This window comes from Trichoderma aggressivum (assembly GCF_033847375.1).
Source record: "Trichoderma aggressivum f. europaeum strain CBS 100526 chromosome Unknown scaffold_010, whole genome shotgun sequence".
NCBI lineage: Eukaryota > Fungi > Ascomycota > Sordariomycetes > Hypocreales > Hypocreaceae > Trichoderma > Trichoderma aggressivum.
In genome coordinates, this window is record NW_026946376.1 from 648,145 (window position 1) to 664,388 (window position 16,244).

Below are 16,244 nucleotides of genomic sequence, written 5' to 3' on the forward strand. Positions count from 1 at the left end.
CTACACTTACCTACCCTACACTCACTTACCCTATACTCACTTACCCTACACTCACTTACACTTACCTACCCTATACCTACCCTATACTCACCTACCCTATACTCTCTTACCCTATACTTACCCTATACCTACTTACACTTACTTACCCTACACTTACCTACCCTACACTCACTTACCCTACACTTACTTACCTTACACTCACCTACCCTACACCCACTTACACTTACTTACCCTACACTTACCCTATACTTACTTACCCTACACTTACTTACCCTATACTTATATTTACCTACCCTACACTTACTTACCCTATACTTACTTACCCTACACTTACTTATACTCACTTACCCTACACCTACTTACACTCACTTACCCTACACTTACTTACCCTATACTCACTTACCCTACACCCACTTACACTTACTTACCCTATACCTACCCTACACCTACTTACACTCACCTACCCTACACTCTCTTACCCTACACCTACCCTACACTCACCTACCCTACACTCTCTTACCCTATACCTACCCTATACCTACCCTACAGGGCCAAGGTATATATTTTTTCGCGCCCCTGCCGGGGGCAAGCTTCCCGCCCTCCGGCCCTCCGGCTCCCCTGGGCTCCCCTGGGCTTGGCCAAGCAGCCGCCCCTGCGCCCCTGCGCCCCCGGCGCGCCCAAACGCCCCAAGATCTCCCCTATTTCTCTATTAAGTTAGTTTTAACTATTATAAAAAGGCCTTAGATATCCCTATTAGTAGTTCTAAAACTGTCCTTAATAGTATTTTCTATTATAAAGTGTTTAATATAGCGCTTGCTATAGTTATACTAAATAATAATCTTACTAACTACTCTATTGCCCAGTAATACATTGGTTTTAGCAATACAAGGGACTCTACCACACATACCAACGGGGATAGCACGCCCAAGGGTGGTATGGCTTGATCGCAAGCTGCCAGTAGCAGCTGCTGCATTATTCATCCCCATGCCTAGGAGTAGAGCAAGAACAATGTTATGATCTCCAATGTGACCTGTGATATAGGTGTTATTGCTATTAGCTCAGCCGTAGCTCACGCTTCTCGTCCCAGAATTAGTTAAAGACCAAGAGGTCAACGCTATCAACCTGGTCTTTAGCCAATTCTAGGCGTGAAAGGTTATGCAGTTGGCAGGAGGCTGTAGAGTCAGCTTATAATCAAGATCGGCATTCGATGTTAAATCTGGATCCAGTGATAGACACGACGACTGTGAATATATATGCCTCCATTCGTGCCTGAGTAGACCAACTCCGGCTTGTTTTAGAACAAGCAGCATAACCGCCGATGATGGGGCCCTGGTCGGTGTGAGCACTCCCGAGAGCAGCGAATCTGCTTGGCTGTCTAGCTCCCGGCTCGTCATGGCCTGACCCTATCTTCCAAACCTATATCTCTGGCATATTCGTTAACGCCGTCCAGCGGCATCTGGCTGAGGCCTTGGATTAGATGAAGCTCAAGTAGCCAAACCACATGTTGATATATCCGCGACCTGAGGGTATCACTGTCGAGGGCCTCGCCTTCCTCGTCCTCCCATAGTTCACCATCTAAGCAATTGTCAATGGCCATACGAAGAGGACAGTCTTCGGGCATCTGGGCTCGACATCCTTCCTTGCCCATTTCCTCATCGCCATTGAACACCTGATCCACGTTGATGAGGGCCATGCGGCCGCTGGGAACCTCGATCGGTGGAACGTCGTGCATTTCTGCCAATCCTTTCAATGGCATGACGAAATACTCCTCCATGAGGACCACAGTCAGAGCAACCATTACCGGGTAACGATGCCCCAAATCTCGATCGTCCGATGCCTCATCATCGGTGTCCCCACCATCCGCAATGAGTTGAAAATTAGTTGAGCCGGCCGGAACTGCCTTGGGTAACTGAGTTTGAAGGAAAGGTCGCAACGGAGTCTTGGACGAAGTTGTCTGGAAGAACTCGATACTAGCTGACCCCCACCCCCGCTGGAGCCAGGAGGTGCCGTTCAGGTGCAAGATTGTGGAACCAATGACAAGAGAAAGGATTCGCTTCGTTTTCTTTGTGAAGAAGTGGTGCCAATCTTTAAGACATTGAGAGAGCAATTAGATTGGCGGTCTTGTCTATGACAAAGTTGCTCTTCTCAAGTCCCATCTCAAAAAGTTGGCCGCTGTTGAGCTTCAACAGAAGACGTTGCAAGGCCTTGGACTTCGTCTTGGTAATTGGTCTGCAAAGTCTTTCCACCCTTGCGTGTTCGTTCTCATCGCTGGCTATACGAGGTGGCGCTGGAAAATTCAAGCAAACTTCCCGTTCTTTAACGATCTGGGCGCGAACCTCATGCCAGTCCCGCTCCATAGAGAGAGAGATGTCAAGATCAAGTTCCCCAGCGGTATCTATCACCAGCGCCACCGCGATTTCGGACACGATTTCGATTGGGTTTGACGAGGGGTTTCTTGCTGATATTTTTATTGGACCTCCGGTACGTGCCCAATTCGAGTTTCGCCCCAAAGTCATGCTGGCCGGGACAGGAGCATCCCTTACAGTCCAACAGGGAATCGAGGATCGACTGAGCGGCTTTACAGATGGCAAATGACGGTTCAGCAATGTCTAGGGACGGGAGCTTGTCCACCGATTTTCTGGAAGCCGGATCTGGGTGTTGTTTGTCGAGTTCGTCGGCACAGCTTTCCAGTGCCTTATCCACCTCGGCTCGTTGCTCCCCAGTTGTCAACCATCGGCTAATGAATTTAAGTTTCATCTCAAGAGACTGCTTCCGTGCATCACTCCAGCATAGATTAAGCATCCCAAGACGAAATTCCAATGTCGTTGGGGAAGACGGTAATTGCTGAAGACAATTCTCTGAGACAATAGAACCGAGTTGGGCCAGGGCCTCTTTGAGAGGTTCATCTTTTACTCGAGACGAGGTCTGCCGCGCCCACACTGAGAAGTCTCGTAATTTGACACAATGGGATGCTAGGTGACTATAGAAGGCCCTGGTTTCCTCATTGGTATCGTTGATTCGAGCAAGATTCGCCATCTCCATGACTGACTCGGACGATTTCTGGAGCAACTTGAGATTCAAGCCCTAGTCTTTGTGATCCAAGGATACGGCCATCTCGCCCGACTTCGAATGTGTCAAACGCCAAGAACCTAGGCAACGGCCGTTGATACGATAAGGAGAGTTACCATTTACACACTATAGCTCGTCTGGTGGCTTAGTATCAGTCGGTCCGTCTGCTGTTATACTTTCACCACCAACACGATAATACAAACCCCAATACCCTAATCATGGCATAAACTTTCAAGCAAGGTTTGCGGTTTTATCGCTCAAACTACATAAGTAGCGGCCCCTCCGCCATCTACCTATTGTAATCAAAACTATGCTCGAATTGATCTCAGCTTCTTCATCAACGAGGCTGCCAACACAATGTTCAACTTCATCAGAAATCTCGGGAGCAGCGCTCGCACTTCTTCAGACCGGTCCAGTCAACCGAACCGGTACGACACTGCCCTGAGAGACAGTCTTCACTTTAGTGATTCTTCTATCCGGGCAACTCCTCCCCCATATTCTCCAAGATCCGCAACCTCCAGAGAATCTATATCGCATTCCAACACGGCTTGCACCTGCACGCCCCTTCGAGGCTGTTGCAGCGACCACAATTCAATACGGACGCCTAACCCCGCTCCCCTTGAGCTACTTGGAAGTCCTTGCAATGTTTTTATAAATACGTGGAATACATCAAGCTTCACCCTCATCCCTATCCATCATTCCATACAATATCATCTTTCAATGAACAACCTCAGCTGCATCAGCCGCCGACTCAATCCAGAGACCGAAACAAGGTATGTCCTGGAGTTGTCCCTTGAAGGAAGCGCCACCTCTGTTACGGACACACATTATTGTTGGTCAAATGAAATATACTTTGATAAGGGAACCTTCTTGCAGAAACAAGAAATACGCACTGCCTTTTGGAAAAACGACGAAAATCCACCTGAGCATTTTACAGGATGTCCGCATCAAAGCCTAAGTGTCTATACACCCGAGTTTAGGGATCGAGATGGCATGTGTGAGGCAGAAGCATGGATTACGTCCAAACCGTCACGTTGCTCATCTCATCCAATGCAGAAATGGAGCAGTTGCCAAGGACCCTACACTCATATAACCTCCTGCACGATATGTCACTCAGATAACGAGTGTTACATACAACTAAATGGGGGCTATCTAGATGTGAGGTATACTTGCTTCAGAGATCTGGGAGCAGGGACGGATCCAAACGATCCCAAATGGCGTTCTTTATTTACAGGCGGAGGCATCAATCATCGGCCAAAATATGAATTTGACGTTCTTAGACGAGTTTGGCATACAGCTTTGCACCTGAAGCGGAGCAACCTTTACGACGTTGTCCACCAAACCCCCAACGGGCTGTTTCATGTGCGCTCTGCAAGACATGACGAGACATAGCCTCGAGGAACAAGTTTCGACGGCGTCCAGAATATGGTGTTTACAAGTTGGCCCTATGGATGGGCAATAGGGAAAGTACAGAAAACACGATATGACGAGGCGTTTCGAGCACAAAGTACAGCCAGTTGCGAAAGGAGAGTTGATTGCGTAGTATAGATTGCTTGGTATCAAGAATGTGGATATTGAATTCTGCCACTATTTGTTATCAAAGTATGTTGTTACAACCCGACACGTCGCGCCAAACTCTGTGTGTTGCGTCTGCCGAGTGGCTTTGCTCTTAAGCCATTCATAGCTTATCAGTTGCGCCAACTGTTGCCTGAACCTTCATCTTCTTGTATCCTGCGGCTTTGTTATTAGTACAAGATAACTCGAATCTGAACGAGATGATTTTCTCACGAAAGTAGAAGCTGCAAGATGTCCTTACCATCATGGAACCCACTACAGGAATACGCCAAGAAGGGTAACACATCGCACGGCCGAAGGTTTAATGATTTTGTCCTTGATGTAACGGCTGTGTACTTGATCCGTCAACCTCGCCAAACAGGCTTGCGAGATTGTGAATGAACCTGGATGCCGAGTCACTGGTAGCTATCTTGTAATGCTGGCATACCGTATCCATGACTTTCACAAAGGCACCATCAATGTGGTGAAGGCTCTTCCATTGATGCATCGTCAAGATTCGTTCCTGGCTTCTGATTCAAGCCGTACTGTGTCAGGAACCGCGTCGCCAGGGAAATCAACTTTTTTGCTTTCTTTAACGCAACAGGCCCCGAGATTTCTTTTTCACGCACGCTTTGTTCTATAATGCGAGTCAATATCCTCCGGTGGTAGAACTTTGGGAAGTTTCATTTTGGTACACCGAGTTCTGTTCAATTTCCATACGTCGAAATCCCTCAAAGCCATTGTTCAACCACTGGCCATGCAGTCATCGTGGATGGCTGAAAGTCCCTTTGTCAAAATCCATTTCTTTGGGCGTGAAGGGTCGATGGTGAATCATTAGGGGAGAACGTCTTATACACAGCCAACTTCAAAAGTGCCGGGTCGTTGTATCCCAATGCTTCATCTGGTCTTCCAATGCCTCTAGATTCGTGACACACGCTCGGCACCCCAAAACCCTAGAAATAAGATGAAAGAGGATCAACTCCAGTCTCTGGTGGTGCAACTTGACGAACAAGGCCATGTCAGCCAGTAATCGTGCGTATCCATGGTCAAGCAAGTCTTGCTTGTTGTTGCGAGCATAGAGCTTGGAATTGACATCGCCATCTCCTTTTCACCAGCACGCCCAGAAAAAACGTGTATATGGATGATGATTGCTCATTGCCCGCAGAGCAAGTTTCATTTGAAACCTGATTTGGGTTGGAACCTTTGTAACAGAGTGGAATGCCGCGCGTATGTTGGTGTCGTGATAAAGGACCACAAGTGTTGAGAGACAATGAAGATGCGTCTTTGACAAAGCGGGCCGCATCATCGGCGGGTATGTAAATCTCCCAATTCCTTACCCATGCTGATCCGTGATAGCCGTGGAGATCTCTCTGCCTGTAATCATCCAGGCAAATGTCATGCTTGCAACTCCTGCAGCCAATCATATCGCGGGAGTTGATCAGGTTGGGCAAACGTGTTTTTGCTGCAAGCCCAGCTTGCTCCGTATTGAGCAACACGGAAACAAAACCTTCGGCCAGATAATAGCCGTCGTTAATCCCTTGTTCCACCTTTCCGTATCACTCCTAGCGTATACAAACCAGAAGATTGTAGACCCAAATCTTGCTGTCTGCCGCTTGAATCCCAGGTGTTCCATCCCCTTTCAAAAAGTATTACCATGAACGGCGATTGGTCCCCAAGAATTATCTTCCCAGACTCATCTTTCTCCTCTTAGTTGATAGTGTTATGAGTGATAGTCTCCCAGCAAATATGTTCCCAAATAATGCTTCTCTCTCAGTCCATGATGGTTGGTAGTGATTGGTTCCCAGCAACGGTATATGAAACGTCGTTTGGTATCATGTATTCCGTGACAGCATTGATTGTTGACGCAAGCAGAGAGCCGCCAGGGTGTGGCAGGCGAGCAGATTTGATGTCATGGTTGGTAGAGCGAGGAAGAAGAGTTGAAGCATGTGTTTTTTTGGCGAGGGCTTTTGGTGAAGGTCGTCTTTACGCCTGCATTTGTTTGACTTGCAAGGCGATGGAGCTGCTTTGGCTTCGGCTTTGATGATGCCTACTAGACCTGAACGGGTACGCTTTTGAATGATTGAAGCGTCTGACCCACAGTCTCCGTGGTTCAGGCCCCAGCCAGGCCAGAGGCTTCTGGCTGGGGTGACGACCTGCCCTTATACGTGGAATGGGGGCTTGCTCTCGCCCGTTTCATTCTTCTTCTGCTGCCGCTGCTGCTGCCGCTGCTGAGACTGGCCCGGGCGAGGGGCCGAAGAGGGGCCGGCGACCGCTCTGGTGCCTCTAATAACGGCCGGAGCCGGAGCCGGGGGGGATAGAGATCGCCGGGAGGGACTCGGGGAGACAAAGAGAGAGCTGGGAAGGGGGGCTGCTTATATAGGTGGTCCACAGCCACCACACAGCACCAAACACCATCCCAACAAAAATCGAAAAGTTGGCGAGGGCGCCAGACAGTTCATAATAATAATGGACCCATTCATCTGAGCCCACAGAGTATCTGGCCTTTACGGCCACTGCTTGAAGCAGTATCATCATCGTCATCATCATCATCATCGTCGTCATCGTCATCATCGTCTTCTTCTTCTTCTTCGTCGTCGTCGTCGTCGTCGTCGTCGTCGCTGCTGCTGCTGCTGCTGCTGCTGCTTATGGCTCTGGCTCTGGTTCTGGTTCTGGTTCTGGCTCTGGCTCTGGCTCTGCTATCAACAGAGTGTAAACATCAAACGCGCTCTACGTCAAGGTATTTGTAAACTGATTCTCGGCTCAACGGTAGGAGCAATGAGCCCACCATCTTCGAGGAAGCAGCAGTGGTAGTGTTGTGGTTTCCTTTGATGTCACACATCCAAGAAGCTGGCGTGGTCGTTATTGACCGAAATCCCCTGGGTGACGATATATATGAATGCCCAGTGTCGTTATATGACATTACCAAAGGTTGTCTCCAGCTCGACATATCGAAAGATGGAAGTGAATGTTTGTGTTGACGTCTTCCTTCAAAGGTAATATCATCATCTATCCTCATCAGCAAAATCAGCAAGGAGCCGGTGTTCACGAACCAAGGACGCAGGGAATCGAAAGAAGAGTAAAATATGCCCAGTCATTCGAAAGACTTATTTAGGTGGAGTTGACTCCTTTACTGTAACCACATATTGATGGCAACTAGAAGAGAGCTGCAGGTACAGCACTAAATGCATTTCTTCTGCTTCATGTGCAGATAAATTTTCAGTACATATCCGGTCGTTGACATTAATGCGACATGGAAATTCAACTGAGGTACAAGTGGCATATTGGAGTCAATCTACGGATCCAAGCTTTGTTCTCTTGATGGACTAGTGTTTCACTTTACGTTGTATTTGTATATAGATACAGTAGATGCAGTTATGTATACAGTAGTTGCAAATCCCAAACAAGGGAAAGGGAGAAAAATATTGATTTCAACTACATGATCCCCCAGAAATTTCTCCCATCAAGAACAAACCCGACTGCATGAGAACTCAATGAACCACTCGATCACGTACTCAACACAGCTAAATAGATATAAAAGTAATACAAACACCTCAATACATACTTATACTCCATTTGATGAATAAACATCCACGGCACAAACAGCCCTCAGTAAAACTCCTTAACCAACCCATCACAGAGATTCCACAACCTCTCCCCCGACGCCCTCTTCTGAATCCCCTCCACAACCTTGGCCACCGGCCTCCCAATCTTCCCCCACGGAATCAAATAACACCCGTTATACTCAACCACCTCGCTCCCAAACCCCGCCTGCAGCTCCGTCAAGGCTCCCAACCGAACCGGATACGACAAGAACCCCTGGACACTCTTCAAGATGCCCGGCGCGTGACGAGTGAGATCCGTCTTGATGGCGCCAGGGTTGAACGAGGCGCTGACAATCCGAGGATATCTCTTGGCCATTTCCGTCGCGAGAATGGCGTTGGCCCATTTGCTCTGCACATAGCGCTGCACTCGCCCATTCAGCCCCGAAAACTCTCGCGAACTCAGCGCCCAATCATCCCACACGATGCCATCCTCGCCAGGAGGATCAGGAAACTCGACAGAGGCCGCCCAGCACGTACGCACAGATCCCTCAGCCCCAGTCACGGCGTCGCTCTCCGCCGTCTTGACGAGAACCGGAGTCAAGAAATGCTGCAGCAAAAAGGGACCCAGCACGTTGGTCGCAAAGCTGAGCTCGTGGCCCTGCTTGCTGACGCTTCCCTCGGGAGGGGCCATGACGCCCGCATTGTGCCAGATGACATCGAGGCGAGTCTCTGCCGACAGAAAGGCCTCGGCCGTTGCCTTGATGCCCTGCAGGTCGGAGAGGTCCAGGCGGAGGAACCTGACAACGCCGTCGCCGTCTGCGCTGCGACGCTTCATGTCGCCCGGGGGGTCTGACTTGGCGATGGTGCTGATGGCTGTCTCGCCGGCAGAATCAGATCGCCCGAGGAGATAGACTCGCGCTGCATTGCCGTGGAACAAGGCTGTTGCTACGGCCAGACCGATGCCACCCGTGCCGCCTGTGACGATGAAGACCTGTCACCGTGTAAGAGAGCTGTCAAGATGTGGGTGTGGGTGAATGAGGGCAGACATACTCGTCCTTGCAAGTCGGGCAAATCTTTTTCGGTCTTTGTTGGCGACCCAGGCCAGTATTGGCGAAGGTATTTCGACATGATGAATCGTTTGGTCGCGGAGAGATGGTGTTGGGCGTGGGCTGACAGCTCTGAAATTTTGGAGAGGCGGGAGGGCATGCATGATATTATACCAGATGCGGCGAGTAATCTTACGGTCTAGCAGGACAGTGCGAAGTATTTAGGAATTACGAGGCAAAAGTAAAGAATTGAAACAACGGATCATACAATGGTTGCTATGTTGTCACATCTCTTTGATTGGTCCCCTTCTGGGTTTCGTCGTGGCTAGCTGGATCATTGTCAATGAAGATGCGTGGTCTGCACATCGAATTAAAGCCCGAGACGATGAATTGGACCGGGACAGACTCTAGCGAATCCTTCCAACCTTGATGACAATTGGATTTACTTGTGAACGTGGAACATCATCTCTCCGTCAAGCAAAACGCCCTTCATCAAACATAATTGGCCATCACATGCGTCAGCCATCGTGAATCGGTTTATTCATTGCATCCCAAAACTCCAATGCTCGCCAAGCACTTGATATCTTGACATATCTTCCAAGGACGGGGGGGGGGGAAAGAGGGAGACGTGATCGCAGAGACAGCTTCTTTGTTTTTTTTTCTTCTTTCTTTTTCAGCTGCCGAGCCGCATTTTACTCTTCGTCATCCATTTTCTGCAACTTGCCCATGTCCCTCTTCGCGCCAGCCTCTCCGATGAGCTTGATCCGGTCGATGCGCACAGTCTCCGCCTCGCCGTCGCCCTTCTGGACAAAAATGGTGAGGGTGGTTGTCTTTTGGAACTTGACAAATCGCAGGCTAATGTTTGCCGTGCCATCGGCGTTCCAATCCTGGGGCTCCAGTGTGATGGCTTGTGTGGGCTCTGCGTCCTCTGCCTCGCCAAAGTCCATGTTGGAAGTGCGGTTGATGAAGAGATGGAGGACGCCGGGCCGTGATACATCGCTGTTGCCCTCGGGGGGGAAGGAGGTGATCTGCTCTCGGAGTTAGTCAAATATGCCATGCATCGTCATGGACCAATTCCAAAATCGCTGACCTGTAGTGTGTGAAGCTTGATGGTCGACTGGAAGGGGATAAAGAGGAGAAGCTGGTCGTCGGATCCGCTCTGCACCCAGTCCTTGGAAGCCGATGCACCCTCTCTCAAGGCACTCGGTTGGGAGCTCTCAAAGAGAACCTTGACAGGACCAGCGTCGTCGTCGGCATTCAAGAGCTCACACCCTCTGAGCTCGACCTGGTCTGTGATGTCGCTGTAGCCTCTGGGGATCTCGGCGCCCTTCCAGATGCCGCCGCTTCCCGAGCCCGAGCCCGAGCCCGAGCCCTCTGCCAGCGACTCCAGCTCCGAGGCCAGCTTCTCAATCACGGCCCTGAGCTCGGTGGGGTTTGCGCCCTGGACCTTGTGGATGACCTGGCCGCTTCGAAAGAGGAGGAAGGTGGGAAGGGCGGTGATGCCATACTCCTTTGCGAGATCTTGGTTGGCGTCGTTGTCGATCTTGACAAAGGTGAGGAGACCGGGGCGGGAGATTTGCTCGGCGAGGGATGCGTAGAGGGGGGCAATCTGCTTGCAAGGTGCGCACCAGTCGGCCCAGACTGGAACAAGATGTTGGTCAGCGACAAAGATGACAAGATGACGAGATGATGGATTCAATGCAGCGGACAATCGACAGTCGACAGTCGTGAGAGATGCGTGCATGGCGGGGAGGGAGAGGCTCACAGTCGGCCACGACGATGCGGGAGCTGCTGAGAAGGTCGTCGAATTGCGCCTTGGAGGTGACGTTGACCAGCGAGTCTGTCATTTCTGCGTCTATCGTGTCTGTAGCAGTGGGGATGAGTCAGGCGAAGGAATAGGATAGACTAGAGTAGAGTAGAGCAGAGGAATAAAATAAAATAAAAAGTGAGGCTGGTCTTTATTAAGAGAGAGAGAGAGAGAGAGAAACAAACTGGCGATGATTGTGTAACGGGTTGGAAGCCTGCGAATGGATTGCGATTGCTTTGCTTTGCTATGTTAGGTAAGCTGTTGGAGGGGCGGAGGGGCCAGGCCAGGCCAGGGAGGGGATAGCTCCGGCAGCGACGGGCTAAGCCTATTGTGGCCAAGCAGCACCCGGGCGGGCAAGGTGTTGATTTGGCCGTTTTGATGCATTTGATCTCTTTTTTGACGGGCTGAATAGATGATGTTGATTTGCATTTTATAGGCAAGGTATCTATCTGATCATGACGATAACAGATGGCTGTGAATGTGAGTGAGGATACAGATGAATATACATAAATTGAATGTTTGCTCTCTCCCTCGGGTACGTACCCACCCATACCTTATCCAACCAACTCCCAATTCCCCGGAAATCAAATCAAATCTAAATCAATTAGCAGCCGCAAGTCTCAGGCTATTTACTTAGACGGTAGCACTGCGTCGTGCAACATTTACAATCATTTCCACAACCAGCACGGCCAGCAAGATTAGCAGCCCAGCTGTCAAACTTGGCAATATGGATAATGAGACCAAGCCTGCCCGCCAATAGCCTAATTAATAGCCAAAACAGGCCGGACGGTATCTCCGCAAGTATAGCAGCTGGTGGATGGCTCTGTTACACGTAACGCTACTATCTGAAGCAATCGATATATTAATTACACCGCATTGGAATCATCATGGCCTCCCCTCGATCTCCCCCCAAGACAGACTCTGTGTGAATTGACATTACAATCACATCCTCAACCTCAGCTGCAATTCCAACCTCCAACATGACGTCCGCTGCCGGCATCTACGACGACGACCTCAACATTGCCCATGCCGTCTTGCTCAAGAGCCAGCAGCAGTTCATCATCCGCACCACCTTTTCATGGCTACCCGTCCTGTCTCTGGGCCGCCAGCTGTTGACACTGCCGCTCTTTTGCTCAATCATCCTGCTCCAGCTGGCAATTCTCGCCGTCATCAAAAATGGCCTGGTTCAAACGTAAGCAAACCCGTATTCACACTCACATCTCACAACTCACAATCACAATCTCACTCCAAACAAAAAACCATGCTCGCTGTTGTTTGAAGCCACACACAGATTCCCCGACTCTCTCTCTCTCTCTCTCTCTCTCTCTCTCTCTCTCTCTCTCTCTCTCTCTCTCTCTCTCTCTCTCTCTCTCTCTCAACATGAGCGTCATCTAGCAATAAATCACCATCCCTACCTACACAAGCTCCATCCATCCATTCTTACCAATCCAATAGCTCATGCCGCAAAATGGCAAAAACAAAGCCCACCTCGCTCGACGGCCGAAGCCAAAAGCTGTCAAAGCCAACCTGGAAGCCCAAAGACGCAGCCGCACCAAATCTAAAGCCGGCCTCTCCCCCCAAAACAAATCCCTGGAATCGAAGCCCGATCCCAGCAGCTTCCGATCATGAAGATTCCCCTACCAAGACTCAGCCGCTGGCGGATGAGGAATTTCCAGAGCTGGGCACTTCTGGAGCAGCCGCCGACACCGCAGCCAGCGAAACAGCAGAGACTCACGCATCTCCGCCATGCGACGTGTCGAAATCAAGCTGCTCGACAAATGAAGAGACACAATCTGAAGAGTCCATCTCTGGCGTTTCTCGAATCAGCACGCCGACGAGGTTGATCCTGGAAGAGGAGGCTGACCAGGCTGCCAAGATGTGAGCACACCCTGGTTCCGAAGAAAATGCCCTTTTGCTGATTAAAAAAAATCAAATCCCATGTAGCCTTTGGAGACATCCCTTTGGATCAAACGTCTATTTGTACGTGGAAAAGAGCGTGTTTCAGCTGCACCGCGATATCCTCACGCGGCGCTCGGGATGGTTTCGCGACAAGCTCCCTCCACCAAACCAGGTAACACAAAAAATACAGTCAAGAAAACAAAAAATGAATTCACGTTGCTGATTCCTCGGTTTTCAGGACGGATCGCCCGTCGAGATACATCTGCCACACGCCATCGGGGCGGTACAGCCTTGCCTCTTCTTCATGTACACCAAAAGTACGGCATCTTCCCTCAAAGCAATCATTTTTTTCCCGCATCTCAGCTAACCCAGCCGATTCATTCCCTGCAGACCTCGATATTTGCGAGCGAGACTCGAGCCAGCCGCTCAACTTTATACACATTCCCCGTTGTGTCCTCGCCTATTGCGCAGCAGTCAACTTTCAGATTCCCGCAATGGCATCGCGCATCTTGTCCATCCTCGAAGACACTTCCAAAGATCTCTCCACATACCTCAACTCCTACTACATCTACAAGGAAATGGACTACAAAACCAGCAGGTCCATTGCCACCTATTTCATCAGCTCCGTCGACATTTTATATTCAGAACCGCTATTCGAGCTGATGAAGCCGATGCGCCACGCTCTCGCTGGTCTCTTGGACGCACTGCTCCCGTCTCTGCTGCGCCAACCGTATTTCCCCGAGATCCTATGCATGCCCTCGTGGAAGCGGTGGTCGGCTGCCATTGCTGCGGACCAAGTAGAATATCGAACGGCACTTGGCCACTACCGATCGTCGACAGAGTCCATCTTGCCGAGCGAGCTTGAGCTGGAGGCTTTATTTGATCGTGTGCTGGGGCAGTATGACCTCTACCAGAAGAACAAAGCCGATGCAAGGAATTATTCCGAGCAACATGCCAGAAGGGGGACACCTGATAGCTTTGACGGACAAGACAGAGCTTCAGCAACGAGCCATGGTTGGAAGAAGAGAGAGGCCAGCATCAAAGAGTACAGCGAAGAAGAGTCGACGCTGGTGTACCAGGCCCCAAGCGTTGCGGGAAGCACAGGCAGCGACACAGGCACCTGGAACTCGTTTGGCACAGACGGCGCGGACGCGGACGCAGCAGAAGCAAAAGCAGAAGCAGAAGCAGAGAGGCCACCGAGCACCAGCCCCAGAGCGTATCATAGCAGATGTATGAGGACCAAGTCCAATGCATCAGCAGGGGGAGGCCAAGGCATGAGCGGTAAGAAGACGAAGAGATGAAACGAGACAAGTGAGTGGATGAGATTTCGAAACTGATAGCAGAGCATGTGTGTGTGTATGTGAGTCTGTGAGATACTATTCCTGGTACTAAGTTGGTTTGAAGTTGGGGCTTGGAAAGACAGAGTCGAGTGTAAGTATAGAGCAACTTTTGTGTGAGTATACATGAGCATGAGCATGAGCATGAGCAGAATGATTTGATATAATGTTTCAAGAATAGAATGCCAAGCAATGAACCAATAAAACGACCATTTCAGATGATGACATCTACCATTTGTTGCCGCTCCCGGGTAGGGGGAATGAAGAAGCTATCCCATCTCTCTCATCCATCTGCTTGAACTATTTACCTCCTACTCTTGATCTACTACTCCACAACAAACATCTCTGGCTATATTTCTCTATACCATCATGTATTAATCATCGTCCATCTGCCGCCTAAATACCCAACATACACCACCCAAGTTCCCTCCCCAAGGCGCAGCTTCGTCCGCTGTAAAAACACCCGGCCCGCCCCACAGCCACTCGTATTCCCTGTTTTAGCCCATGACGTCGTAATACTATCCAGGTACTCCTTGTCTCTCCCTCTTTTTCTTGCAACCCAAAGCAGCCTTGGAGTCAGCCAGCCATTCACATTCCGGTGCCTGGTACTGGAATAGACTAGAATTTTCGTTACTTGACTTGCTCTCTCTCTCTCTCTCTCTCTCTCCTCTATTTTCCCTCTCTTTGCAATTGATTCTATCCTTATAAGCAGTGTCTCACATGCAAGCCACCCAACCAACCAACCAGCTCACGAGACTGAAAAGACGTCACGCCTGATCCCAGCTCTCTTTTCACCTCGGCGCTTATCTTATCTGTCCATACAAGCACCTTACCAGTCATCCGCTCACTCTCATCCATCCTCACTCAGTCATCTTCATTCAACAACCACTCACACAAACCATCGCACCGCATCACAACTTCATCAGCGCAAACAATCCTCTTCAACCCTCTTCTTCTTCACCATGGGTAAGTCTCTCCCAACTCTCTCCCCCCCTCATCCCTTCTCACTCGTCAACAAACAACAACAACAACAACAACATCACTAACATCATCACCCAGGCCGTCACAGCGTCAAGAAGCGCCTCTACCTCTCTCCCCCCGACCCCGACATCGTCACCCGCCAAACCCACGTCACCCGCTACATCCCCGAATCCCCCTCCCCCTCCCCTCCCCCCGTCGAGTACATCACCCTCCCGCCCCGTCCCCCGCCAGCAATCATCCAGCTCCCGCCTCCACCTCCACCCACGCTCCCTCCCGCTCCCATGCCTCCTCCTTTTCCCGCGCCCGTCTACTCCCTACCCCCTCTGCGCCGGCCCTCACCACCTCCCCTGCGCCGGCCCTCCCCCGAGCCAGAGTTCATCGAAGTCATCGCCGTCAGCGAGGACGAAAAAGACGACAAGAAAAAGAAGAAGAAGAAGAAGAACAAGGACAAGCACCACCATCGCTCCAAGAGCCGCTCCTCCATCTCCAGCCAATCCCGCAGCCGCAGCCGCAGCCACCACCGCCACCGCGACGACGACCAACTATCCCGCTACCACGACCGCGACAGCCACCGCGATCGCGACGTCGAGGAGTCGCGCGACAGAGAAGTCTACATCGAGAGGGAGCGGTACATTCCCTACCCGGTCCCCATGGAGCCCCAGTACAAGACGTATCGCTACGTCGATGCTCCGCGCAGCCCCGCTCGACGGCGTGCGTCGCCCTCTCCGTCGCGGTACGTTGAGGAGGATCGAGAGCGCGATTACATCCGTATACAGGATCGCGAATACCGATACGACTAATGCTTTTTTGAATTGGCAACTTTTTCTTTTTTCGTTGTCTGACATATCGATATTGAATTGTTTTTTTTTTTTTTTTGGTTTTTTTTTGGGTAGGGGAAAGATCTACAGAGAGACGACTTGGGATTGCCTACTTGCAATAACATGTATGGAACGGCCCATCTTATGAAATCTTGCAGTACATATGGAAGAATCACAATGTAACGAACAAT

The 16,244-nt window shown here is 50.4% G+C and overlaps 6 protein-coding genes across 6 annotated transcripts; 3 read left to right on the plus strand and 3 right to left on the minus strand.

Annotated features, from left to right (window-relative positions):
- Positions 1-1,390: 1,390 nt before the first annotated feature.
- Positions 1,391-3,042, minus strand: Triagg1_3583 (uncharacterized protein; the record flags this gene model as incomplete). Its single annotated transcript, XM_062897891.1, has 2 exons — positions 1,391-2,085; positions 2,544-3,042. The coding sequence occupies 2 exons, from the start codon at positions 3,040-3,042 to the stop codon at positions 1,391-1,393; spliced, it is 1,194 nt and encodes a 397-aa protein (XP_062757572.1).
- Positions 3,043-6,793: 3,751 nt separating this feature from the next.
- Triagg1_3584 (uncharacterized protein) lies at positions 6,794-7,336 on the plus strand (the record flags this gene model as incomplete). The annotated part of the gene is made up of 2 exons (XM_062897892.1): positions 6,794-6,900; positions 7,150-7,336. The coding sequence occupies 2 exons, from the start codon at positions 6,794-6,796 to the stop codon at positions 7,334-7,336; spliced, it is 294 nt and encodes a 97-aa protein (XP_062757573.1).
- An 893-nt stretch (positions 7,337-8,229) lies between these two features.
- Triagg1_3585 (uncharacterized protein) lies at positions 8,230-9,293 on the minus strand (the record flags this gene model as incomplete). Its single annotated transcript, XM_062897893.1, has 2 exons — positions 8,230-9,156; positions 9,216-9,293. The coding sequence occupies 2 exons, from the start codon at positions 9,291-9,293 to the stop codon at positions 8,230-8,232; spliced, it is 1,005 nt and encodes a 334-aa protein (XP_062757574.1).
- A 610-nt stretch (positions 9,294-9,903) lies between these two features.
- Triagg1_3586 (uncharacterized protein) lies at positions 9,904-11,058 on the minus strand (the record flags this gene model as incomplete). Its single annotated transcript, XM_062897894.1, has 3 exons — positions 9,904-10,239; positions 10,302-10,852; positions 10,977-11,058. The coding sequence occupies 3 exons, from the start codon at positions 11,056-11,058 to the stop codon at positions 9,904-9,906; spliced, it is 969 nt and encodes a 322-aa protein (XP_062757575.1).
- Positions 11,059-11,998: 940 nt separating this feature from the next.
- Positions 11,999-14,218, plus strand: Triagg1_3587 (uncharacterized protein; the record flags this gene model as incomplete). The annotated part of the gene is made up of 5 exons (XM_062897895.1): positions 11,999-12,210; positions 12,474-12,896; positions 12,963-13,089; positions 13,156-13,234; positions 13,308-14,218. 5 exons carry the CDS (start codon positions 11,999-12,001, stop codon positions 14,216-14,218), a joined length of 1,752 nt encoding a protein of 583 aa, XP_062757576.1.
- Positions 14,219-15,216: 998 nt separating this feature from the next.
- Triagg1_3588 (uncharacterized protein) lies at positions 15,217-16,035 on the plus strand (the record flags this gene model as incomplete). Its single annotated transcript, XM_062897896.1, has 2 exons — positions 15,217-15,220; positions 15,314-16,035. 2 exons carry the CDS (start codon positions 15,217-15,219, stop codon positions 16,033-16,035), a joined length of 726 nt encoding a protein of 241 aa, XP_062757577.1.
- Positions 16,036-16,244: the final 209 nt, after the last annotated feature.